Source organism: Pan paniscus, chromosome 2 (genome assembly GCF_029289425.2).
Source record: "Pan paniscus chromosome 2, NHGRI_mPanPan1-v2.0_pri, whole genome shotgun sequence".
Lineage (NCBI taxonomy): Eukaryota > Metazoa > Chordata > Mammalia > Primates > Hominidae > Pan > Pan paniscus.
In genome coordinates this window covers 48758997-48786341 of record NC_085926.1, presented here as the reverse complement: position 1 = coordinate 48786341, position 27345 = coordinate 48758997, and the positions used below count along the sequence as shown (strand labels likewise).

General features: G+C 43.1%; 1 protein-coding gene across 2 annotated transcripts in view; it reads left to right on the top strand.

Moving 5' to 3' along the window:
• The window catches only part of PRKAR2A (protein kinase cAMP-dependent type II regulatory subunit alpha), a 108869-nt gene that overhangs the window by 41829 nt on the left and 39695 nt on the right, over positions 1-27345 (top strand). For both annotated transcript variants that reach the window (XM_008971691.5, XM_008971693.5), the window contains exons 3-5: positions 13458-13510; positions 16856-16939; positions 24411-24517. In XM_008971691.5, coding sequence (XP_008969939.1) covers positions 13458-13510; positions 16856-16939; positions 24411-24517 — 244 coding nt within the window. The remainder of the gene's footprint in view (positions 1-13457; positions 13511-16855; positions 16940-24410; positions 24518-27345) is intronic.

Genomic DNA, 27345 nt, shown 5'->3' with positions numbered 1-27345 from the left:
TTTTGATAACTCTGGAATTTATTTGGGAGTACAGTGGAATGTTAATGTGTTTTAAAATTGCTAGGCAAGTGGTATGTTCTTTCATATTTCCTTGTTTTAGGAAGGTTTCTTGATTTGAAATTGTCATCTGGCCTATCATAGGGCTAGGAATTGCTTTTCTATCCCTCAATCCTTGTCTTTGAGAAAATCGGCTCATTTATGTTTTCAGAAAGCGTTTATCATTCTACATAAAAATCTGTTGAAAGGAGGTTGAAGAATATGTTACGTTAAGAGAGTCAATATCCTGAGAGTAGGGATTAAGGTTAGTTTGATACCCATGAGCTATTATCTTCCATTTTTGTTCATGTCTGCCCTGCACCTTTTTTTCCTCTGAAAGATTAGTTAAATCCCTTGACATCTGTAGGATAGGTCTGGGAGATGGAGACTATAGTGATACCTCCTCCTGAGGTCACAGTTGGTGTTTGTTTGGCCCTCTGCCATTGTTGTTCAAATCTTGAACCTTGTAGAAGACTCAGACAAGTACATGGTATTATCCCTCCTCCTTAGATTTTATAATCTTAGGATTTAAAACCTTTTCATATCATTGAAATGTTAAATGAAAATAAAAGATTTTTCAAATAATTCAATAGGATGATACAGGAGAGAAAGTATCCTATAATAATACGTAACATTTTTTAAGTGCAGACCGTGTGCTAGGTGCACAGTTTTAAGGACTTTCTAAATGCCTTCCTTGTATTGTTGAATATAATCTTCAAAATAACGCTTTGAGTGAGGTCCATACCATGATTATCCCCAATTTACAGACAAGGAAACTGGGAACAAAGCAGAGGTTAAGTTAACTTGCAATAGGTGAGGTGAGCATATGCCCATAGGTAGCATGGATCCTAAGTACCACCCTTGCTATCTCTAAGATTCTTTCTTGCACCCTCTGGAACTCCTTGGTTAGTCTTCAGCTAAATCCGCCAAATTCTCACCCTGTTCTCTCAGTGCAGCTTTCACTTTCCAGCAGTAGTTGAAGCTTGGCTTGCCCTGTAGGCTTCTCAAACAATGGCTCTGTCCTCTTCTACCTTCCTTGTAACACTGACAGGAAATGGGTGAATGTCTCTATTGATTCTCTTGGCTGCTTCCAGAGCATTCTCTCTCCCTTCTCCCTGAAAGCTTCTTAAAACTTCGCATTATGGCTGGCCATCGTGGCTCACACCTGTAATCCCAGCACTTTGGGAGACTGAGGTGCGAGGATTGCTTGAGCCTAGGAGTTTGAGACCAGCTGGGGCAACACAGTGAGACCCCATCTCTCAAAAAATTAAAAAAAAATAGCTGGGCATGATGGTGCACACATGTAGTCCTAGCTATTCAGGAGGCTGAGTTAAGAAGATTGCTTGAGCCTGGGAGGTCAATGCTGCAGTGAGCTGTGATCGTTCCACTGTACTCCAGCCTGGGTGACAGAGTGAGATTCTATCTCAAAAAAAAATTAAAATTAAACTTAACATTATTATATTTTACCAGCCACTGCTTCTCCTTGTTTTAGTCATCTAACAATCCCCAGGTTGTTCCTTCTTATTTCCACATATAGATGATTCTTCCAATGTCTGGCCTTCCATTCTTTGACCTCCTCTCCTCCAAGGATCTTGTCCTCCAGTTGTCCACCCTACTTCAGCCACTCATTCCCAATGGTAATACTCTGGTATGACAAGCATTGCAACTCTTTGTCATTTCAGTGAGTGGTCCCATTCTGCAACCACTGCCTGCTGTCTTCTCAGCTCCTTTGCTGTCCTACTCAGACCTGGATAACTTGTTGATTCTGCCGTCTTTTTGCTATTCCCCACTTCTTCCTTACTAACCTTAAATTCCTGAGTCAGTGATTATAATCACTCCCTGGCACATACCCTCAATTTGCTTTTCCCTTTTTTTAAATTTTAAATTTTTTTTTTGAAACAGGATCTCACTCTGTACCCATGTTAGAGTGCAGTGGCATGATCACGGCTCATTGCAGCCTAAACTTCCTAGGCTCCAGTGATCCTCCTGCCTCAGCCTCCTGAGTAGCTGGGACCACAGGTGCACGCTACCATGCCTGGCTAATTTTTGTATTTTTAGTGGAGACAGGGTTTCGCCATGTTGCCTAGGCTGGTCTTGAATTCCTGAGCTCAAGCAATCCACTTAGCTTGGCCTTCCAAAGTGCTGGTTTTACAGGTGTGAGCCACCACACCTGGCCTTACTTTTCCCTTTTTATTTGCTTTGCTAAACCGACTTTGTTAAGTTCAATTCTCCACTTCGTGCCTGTACCAATAATAGCTGAACCTGATTGGAGGAAAATAGATAGCCTTATTGACTGATCTTACTTTCAGTTCATGATTATTAACTTCTAGTAGGCTCTTGATACCAGCAATCATGCTATATTCTCATGCTTTTTTTTTAATAAATTTTTTTGAGACAGTCTTGCCTTGTCGCCCAGGCTAGAGTACAGTGGCACAATCTTGGCTCACTGCAACCTCCACCTCTTGAGTTCAAGTGATTCTCATGCTTTAGCCTAATTTTTGTATTTTAGTAGAAACGAGGTTTCACCATGTTGGCCAGGCGGGTCTTGAACTCCTGGCCTCAAGTAATCTGCCTGCCTCGGCCTCCCAGCGTAAGCCACTGCGCCTGGCCTTTTAAAATAAATTTTAGGCCAGGCATGGTGGCTCACGCCTGTAATCCCAGCACTTTGGGAGACTGAGGCGAGTGGATCACCTGAGGCCAGGAGTTTGAGAGCAGACTGGCCAAGATGGTGAAACCCTGTCTTTACTAAAAATACTAAAAATTGGCTGGGTGTGGTGGCAGGTGCCTGTAATCCCAGCTACTCAGGAGGCTGAGGCGGGAGAATTGCTTGAACCTGGGAAGCGGAGGTTACAGTGAGCTGAGCTTTCGCCATTGCACTCCAGCCTGGGTGACAAGAGCAAGACTCTAAATAAATAAACAAATAAACAAATAAATAAGAAAGACAGTGTCTCCTTCTATTGCCCAGGCTGGGCTAGAGTGCGTTGGTACAATTATAGGTTACTGCAGCCTTGAAATCTTGGGCTTAGGGGATCCTCCTGCCTCAACCTCCCAAGTAGCTGGGACGACAAGTGTGCACCACCATGCCCAGCTAATTTATTTTTTGTAAAGACAAGGTCTCCCTTTGTTGCCCAGGCTGGTCTCAAACTCCTGGTTTCAAACTATCCTCTTGTCTTGGCCTCCCAGTGTTGGGATTACAGGTGTGAGCCACATGCTCCATGCTTTTTTCACTCTTCTGTTCTCCTAGATAAGTCTTTCATACCTTCCCCTTCTCAAAACCTCCTATACCTCCTTCCTCATCCTTAGCAGATGATCTTGTTCTCTATTTAACCAAGGAAATAGGAAAACAGAAGAGAATTTCCAGAATCCCATCACCATATATATTCTTCACTTGCCTGTGAGTTTACGATATCCACCTGTGCTAGATCCCATCCCTTCATCCTTTTAGCTGTTAGCTCTCTCCTGCATAATCTTTTATCTTTTAACTCAATTCTTTCAGCAAAGAAACATATCGTTGGCTCTATTTCTTAAAAAATGAACTTTTTTTGGACTGTTGTTGTCTCTCCAACCTTTTTCTCTCTATACCTTTAAAACAAAACCGCATGAAGTAGCTGTTTGTATTTGTTGTTTCTAGTTGTTCTACTTCTATTCTGAGACTGAGTCTGGCTGTGTCACCCAGGCTGGAGTGCAGTGGTGTGATCTCGGCTCACTGCTACTTCCACCTCCCAGGTTCAAGCGATTCCTGTACCTCAGCCTCTGAGTAGCTGGGATTACAGGTGTGCGCCACCATGCCTGGCTAATTTTTGTGTTTTTAGTAGAGACAAGGTTTTGCCATGTTTGCCAGGCTGGCCTTGAATGCCTGGCCTCTTAAGCCTATTCTAATCAGACTTTTTTTTTTTTCCTTTTAAACTCAGTGGTAAGAATCTAATCAGACTCTTGCTTCTGTATCTTACCAAAATTATCTTTGTTGTTTGCTCACTCACATTCTTCAGACCTTCCTTTAAAGGACACCTTTTTCAGGCTGGGCGAGGTGGCCTGTAATCCCACCACTTTGGGAGGCCAAGGCGAGTGGATCACTTGAGGTCGGGAGTTTGAGATCAGCCTGGCCAACATGGTGAAATCCTGTCTCTACTAAAAATAAAAATTTGGCCAGGTGCGGTGGCTCACACCTGTAATCCCAACACTTTGGGAGGCCGAGGCAGTGGATCACCTGAGGTCAGGAGTTTGAGACTAGCCTGGCCAACATCGTGAAACCCCATCTCTACTAAAAATACAAAAATTAGATGGGCGTGGTGGCAGGCACCTATAATCCCAGCTACTCAGGAGGCTGAGGCAGGAGAATCGCTTCAACCCGGGAGGCAGAGTTTGCAGTGAACCGAGATCGTACTGTTGCACTCCAGCCTGGGCGACAAGAGTGAAACTCTGTCTCAAAAAAATTAAATAAATAAATAAATACACAAAGTTAGCTGGCACATGCCTGTATCCCAGCTTCTTGGGAGGCTGAGGCAGGAGAATCGCTTGAACTCTGGAGACGGAGGTTATAGTGAACTGAGATTGTGCCATTGCACTCCAGCCTGGGCAACAAGTATTAAACTCCGTCTCAAACAAACAAAAAAATACAAAAATTAGCTGGGCGTGGCTGAGGCAGGAGAATCGCTTGAACCCAGGAGACGAAGGTGGCAGTGAGCTGAGATCGCACCACTGCACTCCAGCCAGCGCTATAGAGCAAGACTCAGTCTCAAAATAAAACAAAATAAAATAAAATAAAGCTGGGCATGGTAGCTCATGCCTGTAATCCCAGCACTTTGGGAGGCTGAGATGGGCTGGTCACCTGAGGTCAGGAGTTCGAGATCAGCCTGGCCAACATTGTGAAACCCCGTCTCTACTAAAAATACAAAAATTTGGCTGGGCATGGTGGCTCACACCTGTAATCCCAGCACTTCGGGAGGCTGAGGTGTGCGGATCACCTGAGGTCAGGAGTTCAAGACCAGCCTGGCCAACATGGTGAAGCTTCGTCTTGACTAAAAATACAAAATTTAGCTGGGTATGGTGGCAGGTGCCTGTAATCCCAGCTACTTGGGAGGCTGAGGCAGGAGAATCACTTGAACCTGGGAGGCAGAGGTTGCAGTGAGCCAAAATCCTGCCATTGTACTCCAGCCTAGGCAACAAGAGCGAAACTCCGTCTCAAAAAATAATAAAAATACAAAAATTAAGCCAATGTGGTGGCCCACGCCTGTAATCCCAGCTACTTGAGAGGCTGAGACATGAGAATCACTTGAACCCAGGAGGCAGTTTGCAGTAAGCCAAGATTGCGCCACTGCATTCCATTCTGGACGATGAGTGAGACTGTCCGCCTCAGCCAACAAAAAGAAAAGCCGTGCCTGGCTGGGCACGGTGGCTCATGCCTGTAATCCCAGCACTTTGGGAGGCTGAGGCGGGCGGATCACGAGGTCAGGAGATGGAGACCATCCTGGCTAACACGGTGAAACCCTGTCTCTACTAAAAATACAAAAAAAATAGCCGGGTGTGGTGGCGGGCGCCTGTAGTCCCAGCTACTCGGGAGGCTGAGGCAGGAGAATGGCGTGAACCCGGGAGGTGGAGCCTGCAGTGAGCCGAGGAGATTGCGCCTCTGTACTCCAGCCTGCGCGACAGAGCAAGACTCCGTCTCAAAAAAAAAAAGAAAAGAAAAGCCATGCCTTCCAAGTTCTACATTCTAGCAAAACAGTCCCTCTACATCAAGTGATAGAGTAAATGAAGAGTTCATGAATTCCTTAAATGCGGCTTTCTTATGTAGTCCCAAATTAGTGTGTGTGTGTGTATAGTTTTTTTTTTTTTTTGAGACGGAGTCTCGCTCTGTTACTCAGACTGGAGTCAGTGGCACGATCTTGGCTCACTGCAACCTCCACCTCCTGGGTTCAAGCGATTTTTCTGCCTCAGCCTCTCTAGTAGCTGGGACTACAGGCATGCACCACCACGCCTGGCTAATTTTTGTATTTTTAGTAGAGACAGGGTTTTGCCATATTGGCCAGGCTGGTCTTGAACTCCTGACCTTGTCATCTGCCCGCCTCGGCCTCCCAAAGTGCTGGGATTACAGATGTGGGCCACTGTGCCCAGCCCTCCCAAATTAGTATTAATTATCTTTGAGTTGGAAATGTTAGTATGATTTTATTTAATTAAAAAACCTCCTTTGTCGGCCGACGTGGTGGCTCACGCCTGTAATCCCAGCACTTTGGGAGGCCGAGGCGGGTGGATCACAAGGTCAGGAGTTCAAGACCAGCCTCACCAACATAGTGAAACCCCATCTCTACTAAAAATACAAAAATTCACTGAGTGTGGTGGCAGGTGCCTGTAATCCCAGCTACTCGGGAGGCTGAGGCAGGAGAATTGCTTGAACCTGGGAGGTGGAGGTTGCAGTGAGCCAAGACTGTGCCATTGCACTGCAGCCTGGGCAACAGAGTGAGACTCTGTCTCAAAAAACAAAACAAATAAAAACCTTCTTTGTCAAAAAAAGCCCAACTTTTATTTATTAAATACATGTCGAAACATCAAAGCACATTAATCAGAAATGGGTGTATTGGCATCATGCCACATTTAGGAACGGAATATTTTGACTCTAGTGATGACGGTGACAGGCAGCAGGACAGTCCACTGAGAACCTGGTGCCATGTCAGTCACCCACTTCTGCATTGCAGGTGCTCTTCAGCAGACATCCCTGCCCTTTAAGGCTTATGTGCTTACTATATAATAAAATACTGATTTTTGTCCTTATATTCTTTCATAGTATGCAATATTTTTTTCATCTATAGCTACCTTCAGCTGAAATATTACTAAGTATTGCTTAAAATAATTTAGAAATCCAGTGTTGTGGACTAATTGGTTTCCCCCAAATTCATATATTGAAGTCCTAACCCCAATGTGATTATATTTTTGAGACAGAGCCTTTAAAGAGGTAATGAAGGTGAAATGAGGTCATAGGGTAGAACCCTAATCTAATAGGACTGATGTCCTTCTAAAGTGATCCTCCCATCCAGGCCTCCCAAAGTATTGGGATTACAGGTGTGAGCCACCATGCCTGGCCACTGTGTTGCTATTTTAATCTTCATTTCCTGTAGGTCTTGAGTATTTCATGACACACAATATAATGTTTGAGGTTGCGTAGGGGATCACACAGATTCTGGACCTTCTCCAGGTAACTTGTGTACTGAGGCAAACAGCCAGATGTGCAGAACCCTTGGGGCAGCAACAATCAAGTAGGTACTGTAAAATGGATTTTTTCCTAGAAAATAAAGGAAGTAATTTAGGACCAGGACTAAGGAGAAGTGAAGAGATTGAGGGGAACAGAGGAAGAGGGCAAAGAGAGGTAAGTCCAGGGTTCAAAAGAAAAGGGAGGCTGGACACGAGGGCTTACGCCTGTAATCCCAGCATTTTGGGAGACCGAGGTGGGTGGATCACCTAAGGTCAGGAGTTTGAGACCAGCCTGGCCAATATGGTAAAAGCCCGTCTCTACTAAAAATATAAAAATTAGCCAGGCGTGGTGGTGTGCGCCTGTAATCCTAGATACTTGGGAGGCTGAGACAGAATTGCTTGAACCCAGGAGGCAGAGGTTGCAGTGAGCCAAGGATCCAAGATTGTACCACTGCACTCCAGCCTGGGCGACAGAGCAAGACTCCGTCTCAAAAAAAAAGGAAAAAAAAGGACATTATGCTAAGTGAAATAAGCCAGGTATAGAAGGACAAATACTGCATTATTCTACTTATATGTGGTATTGTGGTATCTCAAATAGATTAATCAAGGCCAGGTGCAGTGGCTCATGCCTATAATCCCAACACTTTGGAAGGCTGGGGCAGGAAAATTGCTTGAGGCCAGGAGTTTGAGACCAGTTTGGGCAACATAATGGGACCTTGTCTCTACAAAATAAATTAAATAAAATAGTCAAATTCAGGCCAGGTGCAGTGGCTCATGCCTGTAATCCCAGCACTTTGGGAGGTATTTGGGAAGTGCATGGAGTTTCCATGCACTCCCTGGGTGCGCCACCCTCCAGGAACCTTCATGTATTCAGCTATCTGGAAGTTCTACTATTGTGAACTTAAAAACTTGTTATCAGGGTAGCTCTCATGTTAAGTGTTCTTACCATAATAAATAAAGAAATAAACAATAAGAAAGGGAAGAAAACTTAAAACCAGGTTTGAAAAATTGAAGCATAATGTTTTTCCACAAATAGAAACATACTAACAATTTTAATGGAAACTATTTTTGTTTAAATAATAACAAAATTTATTTTGCATCTGAAAAATAATCAGTGTTGCATCTGAAAATGTGAAGACTAATTAACATTTGCTACCTCAGTTATGTAAATGCCTAAAAATATTAAAATGAGCTAAGTTGCCAAAGTACTTTCTTCCAAAATTGGAGGAAAAGCAAGCCTAGAAATAGCCCAAGATTGTGTCATTATCAGTAAAATTCTATCAGTCTTATCACTGAAGGCTTATTTTTTTTAAACTTTTCAATGAAATATGTGTATGAAAGATTTCATACACAAAAGGGCTGGGCAGTAATTCCAGCACTTTGGGAGACCGAGGTGGGCAGATCACTTGTGGCCAGGAGTTCGAGACCAGCCTGGCCGACATGATGAAACCCCATCTCTACTAAAAATACAAAAATTAGCTGGGCCTGGTGGTGTGCGCCTGTAATTCCAGCTACTCAGGAGGCTGAGGCACGAGAATCACCTGAACCCGGGAGGCTGAGGTTGCAGTGAGCCGAGATTGTGCCACTGCATACCAGCATGGGTGACGGAGTGTGAGACTCTCAAAAAAAAAAAAAAAAAAAAAATTAAAAAGGAAGATTTCATGCGCAAAAGTAGAGAAAGTTAGTATAATACCCATGTACCCATTTATTTCCTGAAATGAAGTTTTTTTAAAATGTATTATTCTAAGTAGTTGTTTTGAACTCTTAGACCAAGGAGTAGCAATTGAATTAAGGTCAAATATGAGAATATTTCTGAAGCAGAATTTGATGTATTCATTGGACAAGAGGTGAGAGAAGAAAGTCTGATTAATTCCAAATTTCTAGTTTAGAAAATTAGTCTGATAATGGCATTTAATCAAGAGCACAGAGAACCAAGAAACTTGAAGTTTGACATAGTGTCTGGTTAGATGCCTTTGATGCAGCTTCCCCAGTTTCCTACCAGAATACTCAAGATGATGCAAAAAGTGACAATAGAAATGTCTAGGAGGCTGGGCATGGTGGCTCACACTTGTAATCCCAGCACTTTGGGAGGCCGAGGCCAGTGGATCACCTGAGGTCAGGAGTTTGAGACCAGCCTGGCCAATATGGCGAAACTCCATCTCTACTAAAAATACAAAAATTAGCTGGGTGTGGTGGCGGGCACCTGTAATCCCACCTGCTCAGGAGGCTGAGGCAGGAGAATTGTTTGAACCTGGGAGGCAGAGGTTGTGGTGAGCCAAGATGACGCCATTGCACTCCAGACTGGGCAACAAGAACAAAACTGTGTCACAAAAAAGAAAAGAAAAAAGAAATGTCTAGGAACTAAGATAGGTGTCTGCCTTAATCATTAGGGAAGAACTGAGATAATGCACCCTGGCCTCATCTCCTGGAAACAAAAATGCTTGGAGAAAGATAGTGAGTCATTACCTATATCCCATTGTTACTTTCCTGGCTCAGTAACCCAAGGCCCACACTAGCCAGAAACTGGGCCAGCCCTCTGCAGAGCATCACCTAATGCTATTTCAGGGACTAGAATGGTGTATCTTTTCTTACTCTATCCCCCCTAATTTTTCTCTTATGTGTTTTAGGATACAAGGTCCCTGTTGGGCACTTGATATCGATGGCATTACTGCACAAGTGGCATGGGCCACACAAGTAGAGTATTATTTGCTAAGGCAGGGATGGGAGAGTCCTGGGTATAGGACACAATGGAAGCCATCATTTCTCAGATCTTTTATTGGTTTAGAGAATCGGTGAGGAAAGGGAAGCTGGGGTGTAGCTAGACCAGGACTGCAGTGAGTGTCTCTAAGAAACTGGGAAATAACTGGGAGTGGGGCTGGGCGTGGTGGATCACTTGAGGTCAGGAGTTCAAGACCAGCCTGGCCAACATGGTGAAACCCCGTCTCTACTAAAAACATAAAAATTAGCTGGGTGTGGTGGCTTGCACTTGTAGCCCCAGTTACTCAGGAGGCTGAGGCAGGAGAATCACTTGAACTTGGGAGGCAGAGTTTGCAGTGAGCTGAGATCATGTCAACTGCATTACAGCCTGGGCAAGACAGCGAGACTCTGTCTCAAAAAATATAATAATAATAATAATAATAATAAATAAATTGGGAGTGGTATGTATCAGCCTGTCCCGTAGTTGTAGATACATGGAGTCTTTTAGCCATCACACATAGATTGAGAGTAGGGTCAAGAACTGTTTGTTGCCTGTTAATAGATGATAAATAAATCCTAATAAACAATACAGGGCCTATGAGTGAACTCAGCTGGTTAAGGATATAAGAGGAGTGAAGACTAGAAAGGTCCACTACAAAATGCTCAGTAAACTATAAGAAATCATTGCACTTATGAATTCTGAGCAAAAAGCCAAGGATAAAATTGGCTGAGATGAAATAGAAAATGAGTGTGATAAGATTATAAGGAAACTAAAAAAAAAATGAGCAAGAATTAAATATATAAAAAGAGTTGGCCGGGCGCGGTTGCTCACGTCTGTAATCTCAACACTTTGGGAGGCCGAGATGGGCAGATCACTTGAGATCAGGAGTTCGAGACCAGCCTGGCCAACATGGCAAAAAAAAAAACCCCGTCTCTACTAAAAATATAAAAATTAGCACTTGTAATCCCAGCTACCTGGGAGGCTGAAGCAGGAGAATCGCTTGAACCTGGGAGGTGGAGGTGGCAGTGAGCCAAGATTACACCACTGCACTCCAGCCTGGGTTACAGCGTGAAGCTCTGTCTTGGGAGCGGGCGGGGCAAACCGTAGAGAAAGCAAAAAGAGCAAAGTTGTAAGGGTAGAAATATGTGATGGAGGTTAGCTGGGAAGAAAGGACAGTTGTTAAAGGAGCTGAAATAGAGAACAGAACCAACATAACAATAATTCTTCTAAAACCCAGAACAAATGGAACCAAGATAATAATGGTAATAGTTCAAGTTGCCTCCTTACTGTGCCTGACACCTGTCTACTTGAATCCTTACAACAGTCTTCAGAGAGAAGTCACCACTGTTCATGCCATTATGCAGAGGAAGGGTGGACATAGGCAATAAATTACCTCTGGTCACACAGCTGTTACAGATCACTGATGATTTATTAGAAGAAAACTTTTCCCAGCTGTAATGGCCTGTATTGTGAAGAGGCAGTAGGTTTGCTTCATTCTGAGAAACAGTAATCACAACTAGTTCATTCTTGGTAAAACAGTTTTCTTAGTAAGTACAAAACTCTTTATTCAGTAGATAATTTATTGTCTCTTTGCAAATAACACATGGGGTGAGATTTTAAAATAATGATTTGTATCGATATCTCCATTTCTAATTCTTCCTCCAGTCCATATTTGTATCCCCCTTCTCACCAGTAAAAAAAATATCTGTGTGTTCGTTTATTTACTCCCTACAGTAATACACATAGAGTTCTGGAATTACAGGTCGGGCGCGGTGGCACATGCCTGTAATCCCAGCACTTTGGGAGGCCAAGGCAGGTGGATCACAAGGTCAGGAGATTGAGATCATCCTGGCCAACATGGTGAAACTCCATCTCTACTAAAACTACAAAAATTAGCTGGGTGTGGTTGCACGTGCCTCTAGACCTAGCTACTAAGGAGGCTAAGGCAGGAGAATAACTTGAAACAGGGAGGTGGAGGTTGCAGTGGGCCAAGATTGCGCCACTGTACTTCAACCTGAGCGAAGGAACGAGACTCTCTCAAAGAAGAGTTTTGGAATTGCTATACCATCACCAACATCAGTTGTTTTTTGTTGGAATGCAGTATATCCCACTGAGGGTGGATGGTCAGAGTACTATGTTCAGAAGCTACTTAGAATCTGATTCTTTCCTTCTCTAATTATGTTATCACCCCGATATATGGGTAGGTTTTTTTTCTTTGTACTTAGTTTTAGGGTCCTTCTTATCTATTTAATTTTTAAAATATGTGAAAAATTAACATGACTTAAATGTCAAAACTTTTTATATAAAAATGTTTCCTCAGGCTAGTCGCGGTGGCTCACGCCTGTAATCCCAGCACTTTGGGAGGCCGAGGCGGGTGGTTGAGGTCAGGAGATCGAGACCATCCTGGCTAACACGGTGAAACCCTGTCTCTACTAAAAATAAAGAAAATTAGCCTGGCATGGTGGCAGGCGCCTGTAGTCCCAGCTACTCTGGAGGCTGAGGCCGGAGAATGGTGTGAACCCGAGAGGCGGAGCTTGCAGTGAGCAGAGATCACGTCATTGCACTCCAGCTTGGGTGACAGAGCGAGACTCCGTCTCAAAAAAAAAAAAGTTTCCTCAGAGAAGTTTCATTCCTTTCCCTATCCCTTCTTTCCTGTTTCTTCCTATACACTAGAAAATAATTTCATTACTTTCCGGTTTATTCTTCCCAAATTGTTTCCTTTTGGAAAAATTAACCGGTAAAAGTATATTATATTTATTTTCCCTCCATTCTTAGCTCTCCTTTCTCATGGAAGTCCTTTCTTCTGCAAGGGATAGCATGCCATATATACTCTTCTTCACCTTGCTTTTTTTCCCTTTATGTCTCCCACAACTTACCCTCTTTTCATTTTTTTTGAGACGGAGTCTCATTGTGTCAACGAGGCTGGAGTGCAGTGGCATGATCTCGGCTCACTGCAACCTCCGTCTCCCAAGTTCAAGCGCTTCTGCTGCCTCAGCCTCCTGAGTAGCTGGGACTACAGGCGCACACCACCACGCCCAGCTAATTTTTGTATTTTTAGTAGAGATGGGGTTTCACCATGTTGACCAGGATGGTCTCGATCTCTTGACCTCATGATCCATCTGCCTCAGCCTCCCAGAGTGCTGGGATTATAGGCATGAGCATTTATATTATACATCAGGTGGATATACATCAGGTGGATCACCTGATGTCAGGAGTTTGAGAGCAGCCTGACCAACATGGTGAAACCCCATCCCTACTAAAAATACAAAATTAGCCAGGCATGGTGGTGCATGCCTGTAATCCCAGCTACCTGGGAGGCTGAGGCAAGAGAATCGCTTGAACCTGGGAGATGGAGGTTGCAGCGAGCCGAGATTGTGCCACTGTACTCCAGCCTGGGCAACAAGAGCAAAACTCTGTCTCAAAAAAAAAAAAGAAAAAAAAGAAAACAGTGAATAAAAGAAAATTGAGTTCACTTCCTATTTTTCCTAAAGCCACACATCTATTAAATTCATTCTTTTTGTTTTTTTCTCTCCAATTTTAGTCTGTGCTGAGACCTATAACCCTGATGAGGAAGAGGAAGATACAGATCCAAGGGTAAGACCCAAAGCAAAGATGTTAGGTAGAATTGTTCTATTTCTCATTAACTCCCCTTCTCTACATACCAAAAACTCATCATGCTAATAATTAAATACAAATTAAAATATCACTGAAGTGACATTTTTAATCTAACAAATTGAAAGTTGCATTGGTTGAGGGTATGTGAGCAATGCCTAGCTGTAGCTGTCAGAAGCCTTAAACAGGCTGGGCATGGTGGCTCACACCTGTAATCCGAACACTTTGAGAGGCTGAGGCAGGAGGATCGCTTGAGGCCAGGAGTTCAAGACCAGCCTGGACAATATAGCAAGACCCCATCTCTGTGGGAAAAAAAAAATTAGCTGGTTTGGTGACATGTGCCTGTATTCACAGCTACTTAGGAGCCTGAGGCAGGAGAATTGCTGCTTGAGTCTTAAAAAAAAAAAAAAAAAATGCTGGGCATGGTGGCTCACACCTGTAATCTCAGCACTTTGGGAGGTTGAGGTGGGAAGATCAGTTGAACCCCAGGAGTTGAGACTAGCCTGGGCAATGTAGTTAGACCTCATTTCTGTTAAAACAACAACAACAACAACAAGCCTTAAATACTTACAGTCAGGCCAACTGATTTAGCATTTACCTAAAGGAGAATTTATCCCCAATGAAAGTTGGATCCTTCCTGAGGATGTACAAATGGAGTTTATCATAGTATTATAACAATGAAAAATGGCAACAACTTAAATGACCCAAAATATGGGATTACCAGGGCCTAAATTATGGTACATTCAAATGAAGAGACTCTGTAGCCATTGAAAGTGATGGTACAGGACAGTATGTAATGGCATGGGATGTATGTTTGTGTGAGGTGTATTTTATAGAGCATTTTGTAAATTAAAAAATTTGAAATATATATATTTATTTGTATATATGTATGTATATATAGAAAATTCTGTCTGGAAGGATATACCCCAGATGTTAACAGTGGTTGTGGCAAGACCATGTTTGATTTTTGGGTGCTTTAAAAAAAAAAAAAAAAACGTAGTGTTTTAAACTTCTGTACAATTGACATAAATTACGTTTGTTTCTTTGTTTTTGAGACAGAGTCTCGCACTGTCGCCCGGGCTGGAGTGCAGTGACGTGAATTCGGCTCACTGCAACCTCCGCCTCCTGGGTTCACGTGATTCTCCTGCCTCAGCCTCCCAACATAAATTACTTTTATGAGGGCATATATGAACTATCATTTTTAAAAGATTGATGTTATAGATTGGGTGTGGTAACTCACGCCTGTAATCCCAGCACTTTGGGAGGCCGAGGTGGGTGGATCACCTGAGGTCAGGAGTTCGAGACCAGCCTGGCCAACATGGTGAAACCTTGTCTCTACTAAAATACAAAAATTAGCTGGGTGTGGTGGCAGGCGCCTGTAATCCCAGCTACTCGGGAGGCTGAGGCAGGAGAATCGCTTGAACCCGGGAGGCCGAGGTTGTGGTGAGCTGAGATCACGCCACTGCACTCCAGCCTGGGTGACAGAGTGAGACTCAATCTCAAAAAAAAAAAAAAAAAAGATTAAACCTTTAGTGGGCCAGGCACGGTGGCTCACGCCTGTAATCCCAGCACTTTGGGAGGCCGAGGCAGGCGGATCATGAGGTCAGGAGTTCGAGACCAGCCTGACCAATATGGTGAAACCCCATCTCTACTGAAAATACAAAAATTAGCCAGGCGTGGTGGCACCCGCCTGTACTCCCAGCTACTCAGGAGGCTGAGGCAGGAGAATCACTTGAACCTGGGAGGTGGAGGTTGCAGTGAGCCAAAATCGCGCCACTGCACTCCAACCTGGGCAACAGAGCGAGACTCCATCTCAAAAAAAACAAAACAAAACTTTAGTGATCTATTATGTTACCCTTAAATCAAGTTACTCTTAAAATGAGTAACTTATGAAAGATTTCTGAAGTATTCTAATAAACGCTACCATTTTTGTGAATGTAAAAATCATGTAGATTAATTTTTTTATTCTAGTTATTGTAAAATTATCGATGACTGTGAAACAGTTTTTTTCTAATTTAATATCACAAATTAAAAATATTTAACACTATCTTTTTTTTTTTTTTTTTTGAGACAGAGTTTCGCTCTTGTTGCCCAGGCCGGAGTGCAATGGCGTGATCTTGGCTCACCACAACCTCTGCCTCCTGGGTTCAAGCGATTCTCCTGCCTCAGCCTCTCGGGTAGCTGGGATTACAGGCATGTGCCACCATGCCCGGGTAATTTTGTATTTTTAGTAGAGATGGGTTTCTTCATGTTGGTCAGGCTGGTTTCGAACTCCTGACCTCGTGATCCACCCACCTCGGCCTCTCAAAGTGCTGGGATTACCTGGGATTACAGGAGTAAGCCACCATGCCCAGCTTTTTTTTTTTTTTTTTGAGACGGAATCTTGCTCTGTCGCCAGGCTACAGTGCAGTGGTATGATCTTGGCTCACAGCAACCTCCAACTCCCTGGTTCAGACGATTCTCCTACCTCAGCATCCCGAGTAGCTAGGATTACTGGCATGCGCCACCATGCCCAGCTAATTTTGTGTTTTTAGTAGAGACGGGGTTTATCCATGTTGGTCAGGCTGGTCTCAAACTCCTGACCTTGTGATCCGCCTGCCTCGGCCTACCAAAGTGCTGGGATTACAGGTGTGCGCCACCACGCCCAGCCCTTTTTTTTTTTTTTTTTTTAAGATGGAGTCTCTCTCTGTCGCTAGGCTGGACTGCAGTGGCACGATCTTGGCTCACTGCAACCTCCGACTCCATGGTTCAAGCGATTCTCCTACCTCAGCCTCCCGAGGAGCTGGGATTACAGGCACGCGCCACCATGCCCAGCTAATTTTTCTATTTTTAGTAAAGACGGGGTTTTACCACATTGGCCAAGATGGTCTCGATCTCCTGACATCGTGATCTGCCTGCCTCGGCCTCCCAAAGTGTTGGGATTACAGGCATGAGCCACCTCGCCCGGCCAACACTTTTAACATCTATTATTTCTGGTCAGATTAAAAGATGTACTTTTTCTTTTTTTTTGAGTCGATGCTCAATATTTGTTTAATGAACAAATTTATAACCCTCTGCTTTATGGATGAAGATCCTGAGACTCCCAGGGAACAGCTGACTTGCTGCCAGCCATGTAGTCAGCAGGTAGCTTCAGGGTTGGTGCTTTTCACCCCTATATTACATTGCCTCTCCACCTTTAGCATGCAGCTTGATATTTATGTAAAATTAAAATAATAGAAACCATGCTCTTTATTTTTCCCACTTTTTGGAGAAAGAAATATACCAATCTTTAAGTGGTTATTTTAAAATGGAATAAAACAGTTTCCATGGTTTTATTTGGATTGGCAGGTGATTCATCCTAAAACTGATGAACAGAGATGCAGACTTCAGGAAGCTTGCAAAGATATTCTCCTTTTCAAAAATCTTGATCAGGTAACATTGATTTCTAAAGTATTTTTATTATAATGATCTTTTAGCTTTGCTCCTATTTGTCATTTAAACTTTAATTTTTAGCACCCTAGCCACAGCCGTGTTAAGCATAAAACCTTAGATTCATCTTACATACAGATGTTTTCATTGTATTGACCACTTTAACCCAGGCATGATCTTTCAGATGCCTTTTAGTGCGGTAGTCCCCCTTATCCTTGGTTTTGCTTTCCAGGGTTTCAGTTACCCATAGTCAATGACAGTCCAAAAATACTAAATGGAAAGTTCCAGAAATAATTCCTAAGTTTTAAAAGGCATGCCATTCCGAGTAGTGTGATGAGTCTCATGCTGTCCTGCTCTACTGCCACCCAGAACGCAAATCATCACTTTGTCCCTGTGTATTCATGCCATATATGCCACCTGCCCATTAGTCACTTAGTCACCATATAGCAGTACTCATATTCACGTAACCCTTATTTTACTTAATAATGGCCCCAAAGCACAAGAGAAGCAATGCTGGCAATTCGGATATGCCAAAAATAAGCCATAAAATGCTTCCTTTAAGTGAAAAGATGAGAGAAACTTAAGGAAAGAAAGGAAGAAAGAGAGAGAGAAAAGAAAGAAAAGAGAGGGAGAGAGGGAGAGAAAGAGAAAGGAAGAGAGAAAGAAAAGGAAGAAAGGAAGGAAGGAACAAAAGGAAGGGAGGGAGAGAGGGAGGGAGGGAGAAAGAAATTGTATGCTGAGGTTGCAAAAATCTATGGTAAGAATGAATCTTCTGGCTGGGTGCGGTGGCTCATGCCTATAATCCTAGCACTCTGGGAGGCCGAGGTGGGTGGAGTTCAAGACCAGCCTGGCCAACAGTGAAATTCTGTCTCTACTAAAAATACAAAAATTAGCCAGGTGTGGTAGTGTGCACCTGTAATCCCAGCTACTCAGGAGGCCGAGGCAAGAGAATTGCTTGAATCCAGGAGGCGGAAGTTGCTGTGAGCTGAGATCGCACCATTGCACTCCAGCCTGGGTGACAGAGCAAGACTCTGTCTTAAAAAAATAAAATAAAATAAAATAAGAATGAATCTTCTATCTGTGAAACTGTGAAGAAGGAAAAAGAAATTTATGCTAGTTTTGCTGTCGCACCTCAGACTGCACAAGTTACAGCCACAGTGCGTGTTAAGTACTTGGTTAAGATGGAAAAGGCATTACATTTGTGGGTGGAACAGAAATGTGTTCCAATTGACATCAGTAGGGTTCAACACTATCTGTGGTTTCAGACATCCACATATCCCCTTGGAACATACTCCCCATGGATAAAGGGAGGACTGCTGTATTTTTCTGAGCTGCTTTGGCACTTTCTCCAAGACAATACTGATAATTTGAAGAGCATGCAGTTTTGTCATGTTGCAAGGAAATGCTCAGATTTGCATGACCCTGGCTTAGTTAGGAGGGTCTGAATTTATCCTACAAAGAGATTGATTTTTCTGAAGATGCTGGTATGTAGTTCCCTTCATTGATAATAGTTAACTCACTGGCTTACCACAGTGTGTAGTAAGTGCTTCTTAGGAATGGTGTGTTTCTGCAGGGCCTAGCATAGGATCTATGACCTGGGCCTGTCCTCCCTCTCTTGGTGGTAGAAATAAAGAACAAGGGCTATCTCCTGATAGGTGTCCTAGTACATTTGGGCTGCTATAACAAAATACTGTAACCTGGGTGGTTTATAAACAGTGGAAATTTCTCACAGTTCTGGAGTCTGGGAAATCCAAGCTCAAGGTGCCAGCAGATTTGGTGTCTGATCAGGAGCCCACTTCCTGGTTCGTAGATAACCATCTCTGTGTGTTCTCACATGGTGGAAGGAGGGAGGGAGCTCTCAGGGTTTCCTTTATAGGGGAACTAGTCCCATTCATGATCCAATCACTCTCTAAAGGCCTTACCTTCTAATACCATCACATTGGGAGTCAGGCTTTAACATGAAATTTTGGGGTGACATAAACATTTAGTTCATAGTAACAGAGAATCTTCATATTTCCTGTTTCTTCTCTATTCTTCTCTACTGTTTCTTCTCTACTTGAAGGCCACACATTAAAAGAATGAGGCCAGGCATGGGGGCTCACGCCTGTAATCCCAGCACTTTGGGAGGCTGAGGCAGGCAGATCATTTGAGGTCAGAAATTCAAGACCAGTCTGGCCAACATGGTGAAACCCCGTCTCTACTAAAAATACAAAATTTGGCAGGGCACGGTGGCTCACACCTGTAATTCCAGCACTTTGGGAGGCCGAAGTGGGCGGATCATGAGGTCAAGAGATGGAGACCATCCTGGCCAACATGGTGAAACCCCGTCTCTACTAAAAATACAAAAATTAGCTGGGCGTGGTGGCGCACACCTGTAGTCTCAGCTACTCGGGAGGCTGAGGCAGGAGAATTGCTTGAACTGGGGAGGTGGAGGTTGCAGTGAGCTGAGATCATACCACTGAACTCCAGCCTTGGCGACAGAATGAGATTCCATCTCAAAAAAGCTAAAAATTTAAAATTAAAAACATTTAAACATTTAAAACCGCATGAATGGCTAAGGTGCTAGGCCTATTGAGGAGTCCCAGAATGTGCAGAGACAGGAAGGCTGGAATTAGATTTCCTCTGTTACCCAGCTCCTACCAAAAAGGCTTCTGAAGACATTTCCACAGCCCTCCTTGGGAATCTGGGCTGGTCAGATATGAGCTTACAATGCATCAGTCAAAGGAGTTAACTAACCTTGGTGTCTGTAAACCAGACTAATAACCGTGTGGTTTACAGTAATAGCCAGAGCTTTACTCAGAGCTTGTTAGTTTGAGACTGAATGAGACAAGGACCATGAGCTCAAGGAAAGGCTGGTTGTGAGAAACAGTGGTCTGTGTTAGCTGTTTTCCCTGGAAGACCCATCCATGTAAATGGAAAAGGGGCTTGCTTCTTTATCTGTGAATAAAACCTCTTGTAAATTTTATACCATTAAAGTTACTATAAGGAAAGTTTCTATGTCAATCTAACAGTTTTCTTAGAGTTGGAGAATACCATTTGAGTGTTGAAAAGTTATAACTTGGACGGTCACGGTGGCTCATTCCTGTAATCCCAGCACTTTGGGAAGCCAAGGAGGGAGGATCATCTGAGGTCAAGAGTTTGAGACCAGCCTGGCCAAGATGGTGAAACCCCATCTCTACTAAAAATACAAAAATTAGCCGGGCCTGGTGGCAGGTGCCTGTAATCCCAGCTACTTGAGAGGCTGAGGCAGAAGAATCACTTGAACCCAGGAGGCAGAGTTTGCAGTGAGCTAAGACCACACCATTGCACTACAGCCTGGGCAATAAGAGTGAAACTCTGTCTAAATAAATAAATAAATAAATAAATAAATAATTACTTTTCTCAATAATGTCTTTTTTCTGGTAGAGGATCCAGTCCAGGATCCCATGTTAGATTTAGCAGTTATTTCTTCTTAGTCTCCTCCAATCTGTGGCAGTTTTCAGTCTTTACTTGTCTTTCATAATCTTGACACTTGTACTCTTGACACTAGTACTCTTGAAGAGTACTAGTTAGTCATTCTATAGAATGTCTCTTCATTTGAGTTTGATGTTTCCTCATGATTTTGGAATATGGTTATATATTTTTGGCGAGACTACCACAGAAATTATATTGTGTCCCTCTGAAAGCATCATATCAAGGGGCCCATGATGTCAGTATGTCTTATTGCCAGCAATGTTAGTTCATTCCTTTTTATTGCTCAGTAGTATTTCATTGCTCAAAAATACCAATTTATCCATTTTTCTGTTAGCGAATACTTGGTCTATTTCTAGTTTTTAGCTATTATGATTAACACTATCAACATTTTGTACAAATCTTTTTGTGACCTTTTCCCCCAAGTTATCTTTTTTTAAAAATTTTTTTTTATTTTTTATTTTTAGTAGAGATGGGGTTTCACCATGTTCGCCAGGATGGTCCCAATCTCCTGACCTCGTGATTCGCCCGCCTCTGCCTCCCAAAGTGCTGGGATTACAGGCATGAGCCACCGCGCCCGGCCCCCAAGTTATCTTGAGTAAAGTACCTGAGAGGAAGATTACTGAGTCATAGGATAGGTATATGTTTGACTTTGTAAAAAAATCTGCCAGATCAGCCGGGCGCGATGGCTCATGCCTGTAAACCCAGCACTTTGGGAGGCCGAGGCGGGCAGATCACCTGAGGTCAGGAGTACGGGACCAGCCTGGGCAACATGGTGAAACCTCCTCTCTACTAAAAATACAAAAATTAGCTGGGCATGGTGGCACACACCTGTAATCCCAGCTACTCGGGAGGCTGAGGCAGGAGAATCACTTGAACCTGGGAAGCAGAGGTTGCAGTGGGCCGAGATCGTACCACTGCACTCCAGCCTGGGTGACAGAGCGAGACTCTGTCTCAAAAAAAACAAACAAACAAACAAAAAAAAAAAACCCAAAAAACTGCCAGATATTTTTCATAGTAGTTTTACCAGTTTGCATTCCTGTCCACAACATATGAGATTTCAGGTTGCTTCATACCCTTACTAACATTTTATAGTGTCAGTATTTTTTCTGATTAGTATATTTGTTTCAAATTTTAAATTTATTTCCCAAATTTCTATTTTTAAATTTTCAAAATTACAGAAAATTCAAAAGAATAATAACATGAATACCCAGATGCCCTTTACTTAGACTGGCCAGTTGTTAACATTATACCACATTTGCTTTTTCTCTTGTGTGCAAGTTTATGTACAGAGAAAAAGAAAAGAGGAGTGTATATAAAATGCTTTTCTTTTGTTCTGAGCCATTTATGACATCATGACCCTTCACCACTAAATATTTAGGATGTATTTTCCAGGAACAAGAATATTTTCTGGCTGGGCAAGGTAGCTCACGCCTGTAATCCCAGTACTTTGGGAAGCCGAGGCAGGTGGATCACTTGAGGTCAGGAGTTCAAGACCAGTCTGACCAACATGGTGAAACCCTGTCTCTACTAAAAATATAAAAATTAAGGCCGGGCCCGGTGGCTCACGCCTGTAATCCTAGCACTTTGGGAGGCCAAGGCGGGCGGATTACCTGAGGTCAGGAGTTCAAGACCAGCCTGGCCAACATGGTGAAACCCTGTCTCTACTAAAAATACAAAAATTAGCTGGGCATGGTGGCACATTCTGTAATCCCAGCTACTCAGCAGGCTGAGGCAGGAGAATTGCTTGAGCCCGGGAGGCAGAGGTTGCAGTGAGCCGAGATCATGCGACTGCACACCCGCCTGGCCGACAGAGCGAGACTCTGTCTCAAAAAAAAAAAAAAAAAAAAAAAAAAAAAATTATCCAGGCCTGGTGGCATGCGCCTATAATCCCAGCTATTGGGGAGGCTGAGGCAGGAGAAATCGCTTGAACCCAGGAGGCAGAGGTTGCAGTGGACCAAGATCGTGCCACTGCACTCCAGCCTGGGTGACAAAGTGAGACTGTCTCAAAAAAAAAAAAAAGAATATTTTCCTATGTTAACACAATACCATTTAATAAACCCAAGAAATTTAATGTTGGTATAATATAAAATCACCTAACAACAGTCCATACTCAGATTTCCCGTTTTCCCAGTAAAGTTCTGTATAGCTTTTTGTTTTGTTTTTCAATCCTGAATCACATACAGTAAGTCTTCGCCTAACATCATGAATCACATATAGTAAGTACTTCAACATTGTTGGTAGTCTTGGAAACTGCAACTTTAAGCAAAACAACCTATAATGAAACCTTTTTTTTCCCTCATCAGTGTTATAACTGTGTTATTTGAGGACCTTCTATACATTGTTTTGCTTAAAGTCACAGTTTTCAAGAACCTATCAACCACATTGAGGACTTACTGTATTTCATTTGGTTGTCATGTTGTTATTTTAGTCTCCTCTAACCTAGAAATGCTCCCTTTCCGCCCCTGTTATTCTATATCTCATGACACATGTGTTTGAAAAGTCCAGACTAGAAGAAGAAAAGTTACTCAGAACAAGCGGCTTCCAGCAGGCAACCCACAGGCTAGGTACAGATGTCTGTGTTTGGTCTGTATTGAACATGAAAATTTAAATTTATTGCCAGTGTTTAAATAGGAGATTTCTGGCAACACTGGGCTCACATTCCAGTCAGTGTGGGTAACACGTCAGTTGCAAGCCATCCTTTTTAGTATTTGTTAGCTTATACAGTATTCAACGCACGTGGAACTAAATACACTTTTTGGTGATACTCAATTATCTTGGTAGTACAGTCACTCTGATAGAACATAAAATCACATGGAATTATGCAGTCATAAAATTATTCTCTTTTCAGGTCTTCAGTCTACATTTCTCCAAAGAGAAAGTCTCTTTTTTTAATTGAACCTGGTATTCTTTAGTGACTTCCTAATAATTACTGATTTCCCTGACAGGGATGCTGGCCCCAGACTGAGACCATTGTTTCATTAGAATTTAATAGTATTATTTTCTTTTCATTATACTTATTGACATAGTTGATGTCTGGTTATGGCAGGCAATATTTGTAAGTAATTGTATGTGCTGTATGCAAATGAAGCAATATTAGCTGTCTTATAATAGATCTCATTTATTGAGTATCTGTTGTTTCATAAATACTTTCCTAGGTTTTTTTCCTTTGGTCATAAAAATTGATGACCTGGAATCTTTGTTATACCCTTTTTACATATGAAGAAACTGGAGTTCACCGGACGTGGTGGCTCACGTCTGTAATCCTAGCACTTTGGGAAGCCAAGGTGGGTGGATTACATGAGGTCAGGAGTTCGAGACCAGTCTGGCCAACATGGCAAAACCCTGTCTCTACTAAAAATATAAAAATTTGCCAGGCGTGGTGGCACAGGCCTGTAGTCCCGGCTACTCAGGAGGCCGAGGCAGGAGAATCGCTTGAACTCGGGAGGTAGAGGTTGTGGTGAGCTGAGATCACACCACTGCACTCCAGCCTGTGTGACAGAGTGAGACTCTATCTCCAGAACAAAAAAAAACAAACAAGATACTGAAGCTCAGTGAGGTTAAGTGACGTGTTTCGCTAGTCAAAAGTTGTGCTGTTCCAAAAGATAACCTCTAAGGCCATAGCAGCCCTTTAGATCTGATGCTCCTGTTAAGGTCAACAGCTGTAGGAAGGTGGCAGCATATGACTTTACACATGACATAGTGGAGCCGTCAGGCAGGTGACAGTCATGTGGGTGTGGCTGGGAGAACATGGACCATAATTTAGATAATATTTTTGTGTAAATTTTGGGAAGCTTTTTCAAAACAATACTGCCTCAGAAGACTTGCCAGTTTGCTGTCTGCTGAGGTACATGGAGGTGCAAAGCTGGATGGTCCCAGGAAAGCATTTGTTTCAGACAACCTTTAGGTTTCTGTTTGAATGTGGAGACTTCTGTTACATAGTCACAAATTGAGATAATTATGGTCACTGCTTTTTTTCAGCATATGTAAAGGCTATTTTTTTCTTCTTATGCATACCCTGCAGGAACAGCTTTCTCAAGTTCTCGATGCCATGTTTGAAAGGATAGTCAAAGCTGATGAGCATGTCATTGACCAAGGAGATGATGGAGACAACTTTTATGTCATAGAACGGTAGGAGATGGAGCTTTGAAATTGTGTGGCCACACTTAATCGGATTCATGACTCAGGGCAGATGCTTTATCCTATTCTGTATTCAGCCCAGAGAGGCTAAGGGCCAGGTGAACAAGCTTCCCAAAGCCTTGTGAGAGTCCACAGCTTGTCCCTCTCTACCAGTGCTGTCCTGAGTCCTCAGCACAACTCTGAAGAGCAATCATTTAGAGTAGAAAGTCTCCTTTAGGCCAGGCGCAGTGGCTCATGCCTGTAATTGCAGCACTTTGGGAGGCCAAGGCCGGTGGATCACTTGAGGTGAGGGGTTTGAGACCAGCCTGGCCATTATGGTGAAACCCCGTATCTACTAAAAATACAAAAATTAGCCGGATATGGCAGTGCATGCCTGTAATCCCAGCTGCTTGGGAGGCTGAGGCTGGAGAATCACTTGAACCTAGGAGGCTCACGCCTGTAATCCTAGCAAAGGTTGTTGCAGTGAGCTGAGACCCCGCCACTGCACTCCAGCCTGGGCAACAGAGCAAGACTCCATCTCAAAAAAAAAAAAAGAAAGTCTCCTTTACAGTTAGTAAGGAGTGCAGGGTGTGCTTTATAAACATGTTATTTGCCAGTGTCAAGTGAATTGATTCCTTGAAGAATTAGCCATGGTACTGTAGTCGTTTGAATGTTTGTATTTGAGCCTGATTTTACTCATGAATACACTGCCCTGACCTTAACCCCTCTGGCTCAGATCTAAGTATTAGGAAAAGATGAAATATTTGGGCTTGACCTGCTCACCCTACTGTGTCCTAATCTCTTGAGTTTAGTATCCTCTGGCTGGTGGCAGTGAGGTGGGTGTCCTTCTGATCTCTTTAGTCCTGAAAGAAACACTCTCACTAGAGTTTAACACCAATAAGATATTGCTTCACCTGATATCTTCCATTAATTTAAAAATAAAATGGTTTTTGGAGCTAGATAATAAAAAGGAAACAAAAATATTTTTTTTATCTTAATTTCAGAGTTACAGAAAAGTTAAATAGTGCAAAAAATTAATCATAGGCCTGGTGCAGTGGCTCATGCCTGTAATCCTAGCACTTTGAGAGGCCGAGGCAGGTGGATCTCTTGAGGTCCGGAGTTCGAAACCAGCCTGGCCAACGTGGTGAAACTCCATCTCTACTTAAAAAATACAAAAATTGGCCAGTCGCAGTGGCTCATGCCTGTAATCCCAGCACTTTGGGAGGCTGAGGCGGGCAGATCACGAGGTCAGGAGTTCGAGACCAGCCTGGCCAACGTAGTGAAACTCCGTCTCTACTAAAAATACAAAAATTAGCTGGGCGTGGTGGCACGCGCCTGTAGTCCCAGCTACTCGGGAGGCTGAGGCAGGAGAATCGCTTGAACCTGGGAGGCAGAGGCTGCAGCAAGCTGAGATCGCCCCACTGCACACCAGCCTGGGCAACAGTGTGAGACTTTGTCTCAAAAAAAATAAAAATAAAAAAGTAACCAGGCGTGGTGGTGTGCACCTGTAATCGCAGCTACTTGGGAGGCTGAGGCAGGAGAATTGCTTGAACCTGGGAGGTGGAGGTTACAGTGAGCCAAGATAGTGCCACTGCACTCCAGCCTGGGTGATAGAGTGAGACTCAGTCTCAAAAAAAAAGAATTGTAAATACAGGTTCCCTAGGTTAGCGTTCTACTCCCTTTGCTTTATTAAGTTGTTGGCAAGGCTGGGCGTGGTGGCTCACACCTGTAATGCTAGCATTTTGGGAGGCTGAGGTGGGTGGATCACTTGAGGTCGGGAGTTCAAAACCAGCCTGGCCAACATGGTGAAACCCCAGCTCTACTAAAAATACAGAAAAAAAAAAAAAAAAATTAGCCAGGCATGGTGGTGCACACCTGTGGTCCCAGTTACTTGGAAGGCTGAGGCGGGAGAATCACTTGAACCCACAAGGCAGAGGCTGCAGTGAGCTGAGATTGTGCCATTACACTCCAGCCTGGGTGACAGAGTGAGACTTCGTCCCCACCACCAAAAGAAAAAAAAGTTGTTTTAAGTTGCACATATAATGCCCCTTTATCTCTGAATACCCCAGTGTGCATTTCCTAAAAAGGATATTCTCTTACTTTAGTACAGAACAATTATAAAAAACATAAATTAACATTTATACAATACTACATCTAATGTATGCACCTTATTCAAATTTTTCTAATTATTCTCATTTTTAAGATTCTTTTAATCTCCATCAAATAGCTGTACTAGATACATTGGTTGCCTTTCTTCTTGAGCCTTTTCTTATTTAGATTCTTGAACAGAAAATACTCTCCCTCCTTGAGTAACCTTTGGGTTCTTGCTACCTGTGACAAATTATTACACTCAGAGGAAATTTTTTTTTTTTTTTTTTTTTGAGACGGAGTCTTGCTCTGTCGCTCAGGCTGGAGTGCAGTGGCGCGATCTTGGCTCACTGCAAGCTCCGCCTCCCAGGTTCACGCCATTCTCCTGCCTCAGCCTCCCGAGTAGCTGGGACTACAGGCGCCCGTCACCATGCCCGGCTAATTTTTTGTATTTTTAGTAGAGATGGAGTTTCACCACGTTGGTCAGGCTGGTCTCGAACTCCTGACCTCGTGATCTGCCCGCCTCAGCCTCCCAAAGTGCTGGGATTACAGGCGTGAGCCACCACCCTGTCCAAAGGAAATGTTTTCTTTACTCTAAATGCTGATTTAGGGTAAAGATGACATAAATAATATCTTCTCGGAGAAAAGACTTTTGTCTTCATCTTTTATGCTAATACTTCTTACACAGAAATTCTACAAGTAATGACAGAATAGGTTTTTTTGTTTTTTTTGGGCGGGGGGACGGAGTCTCA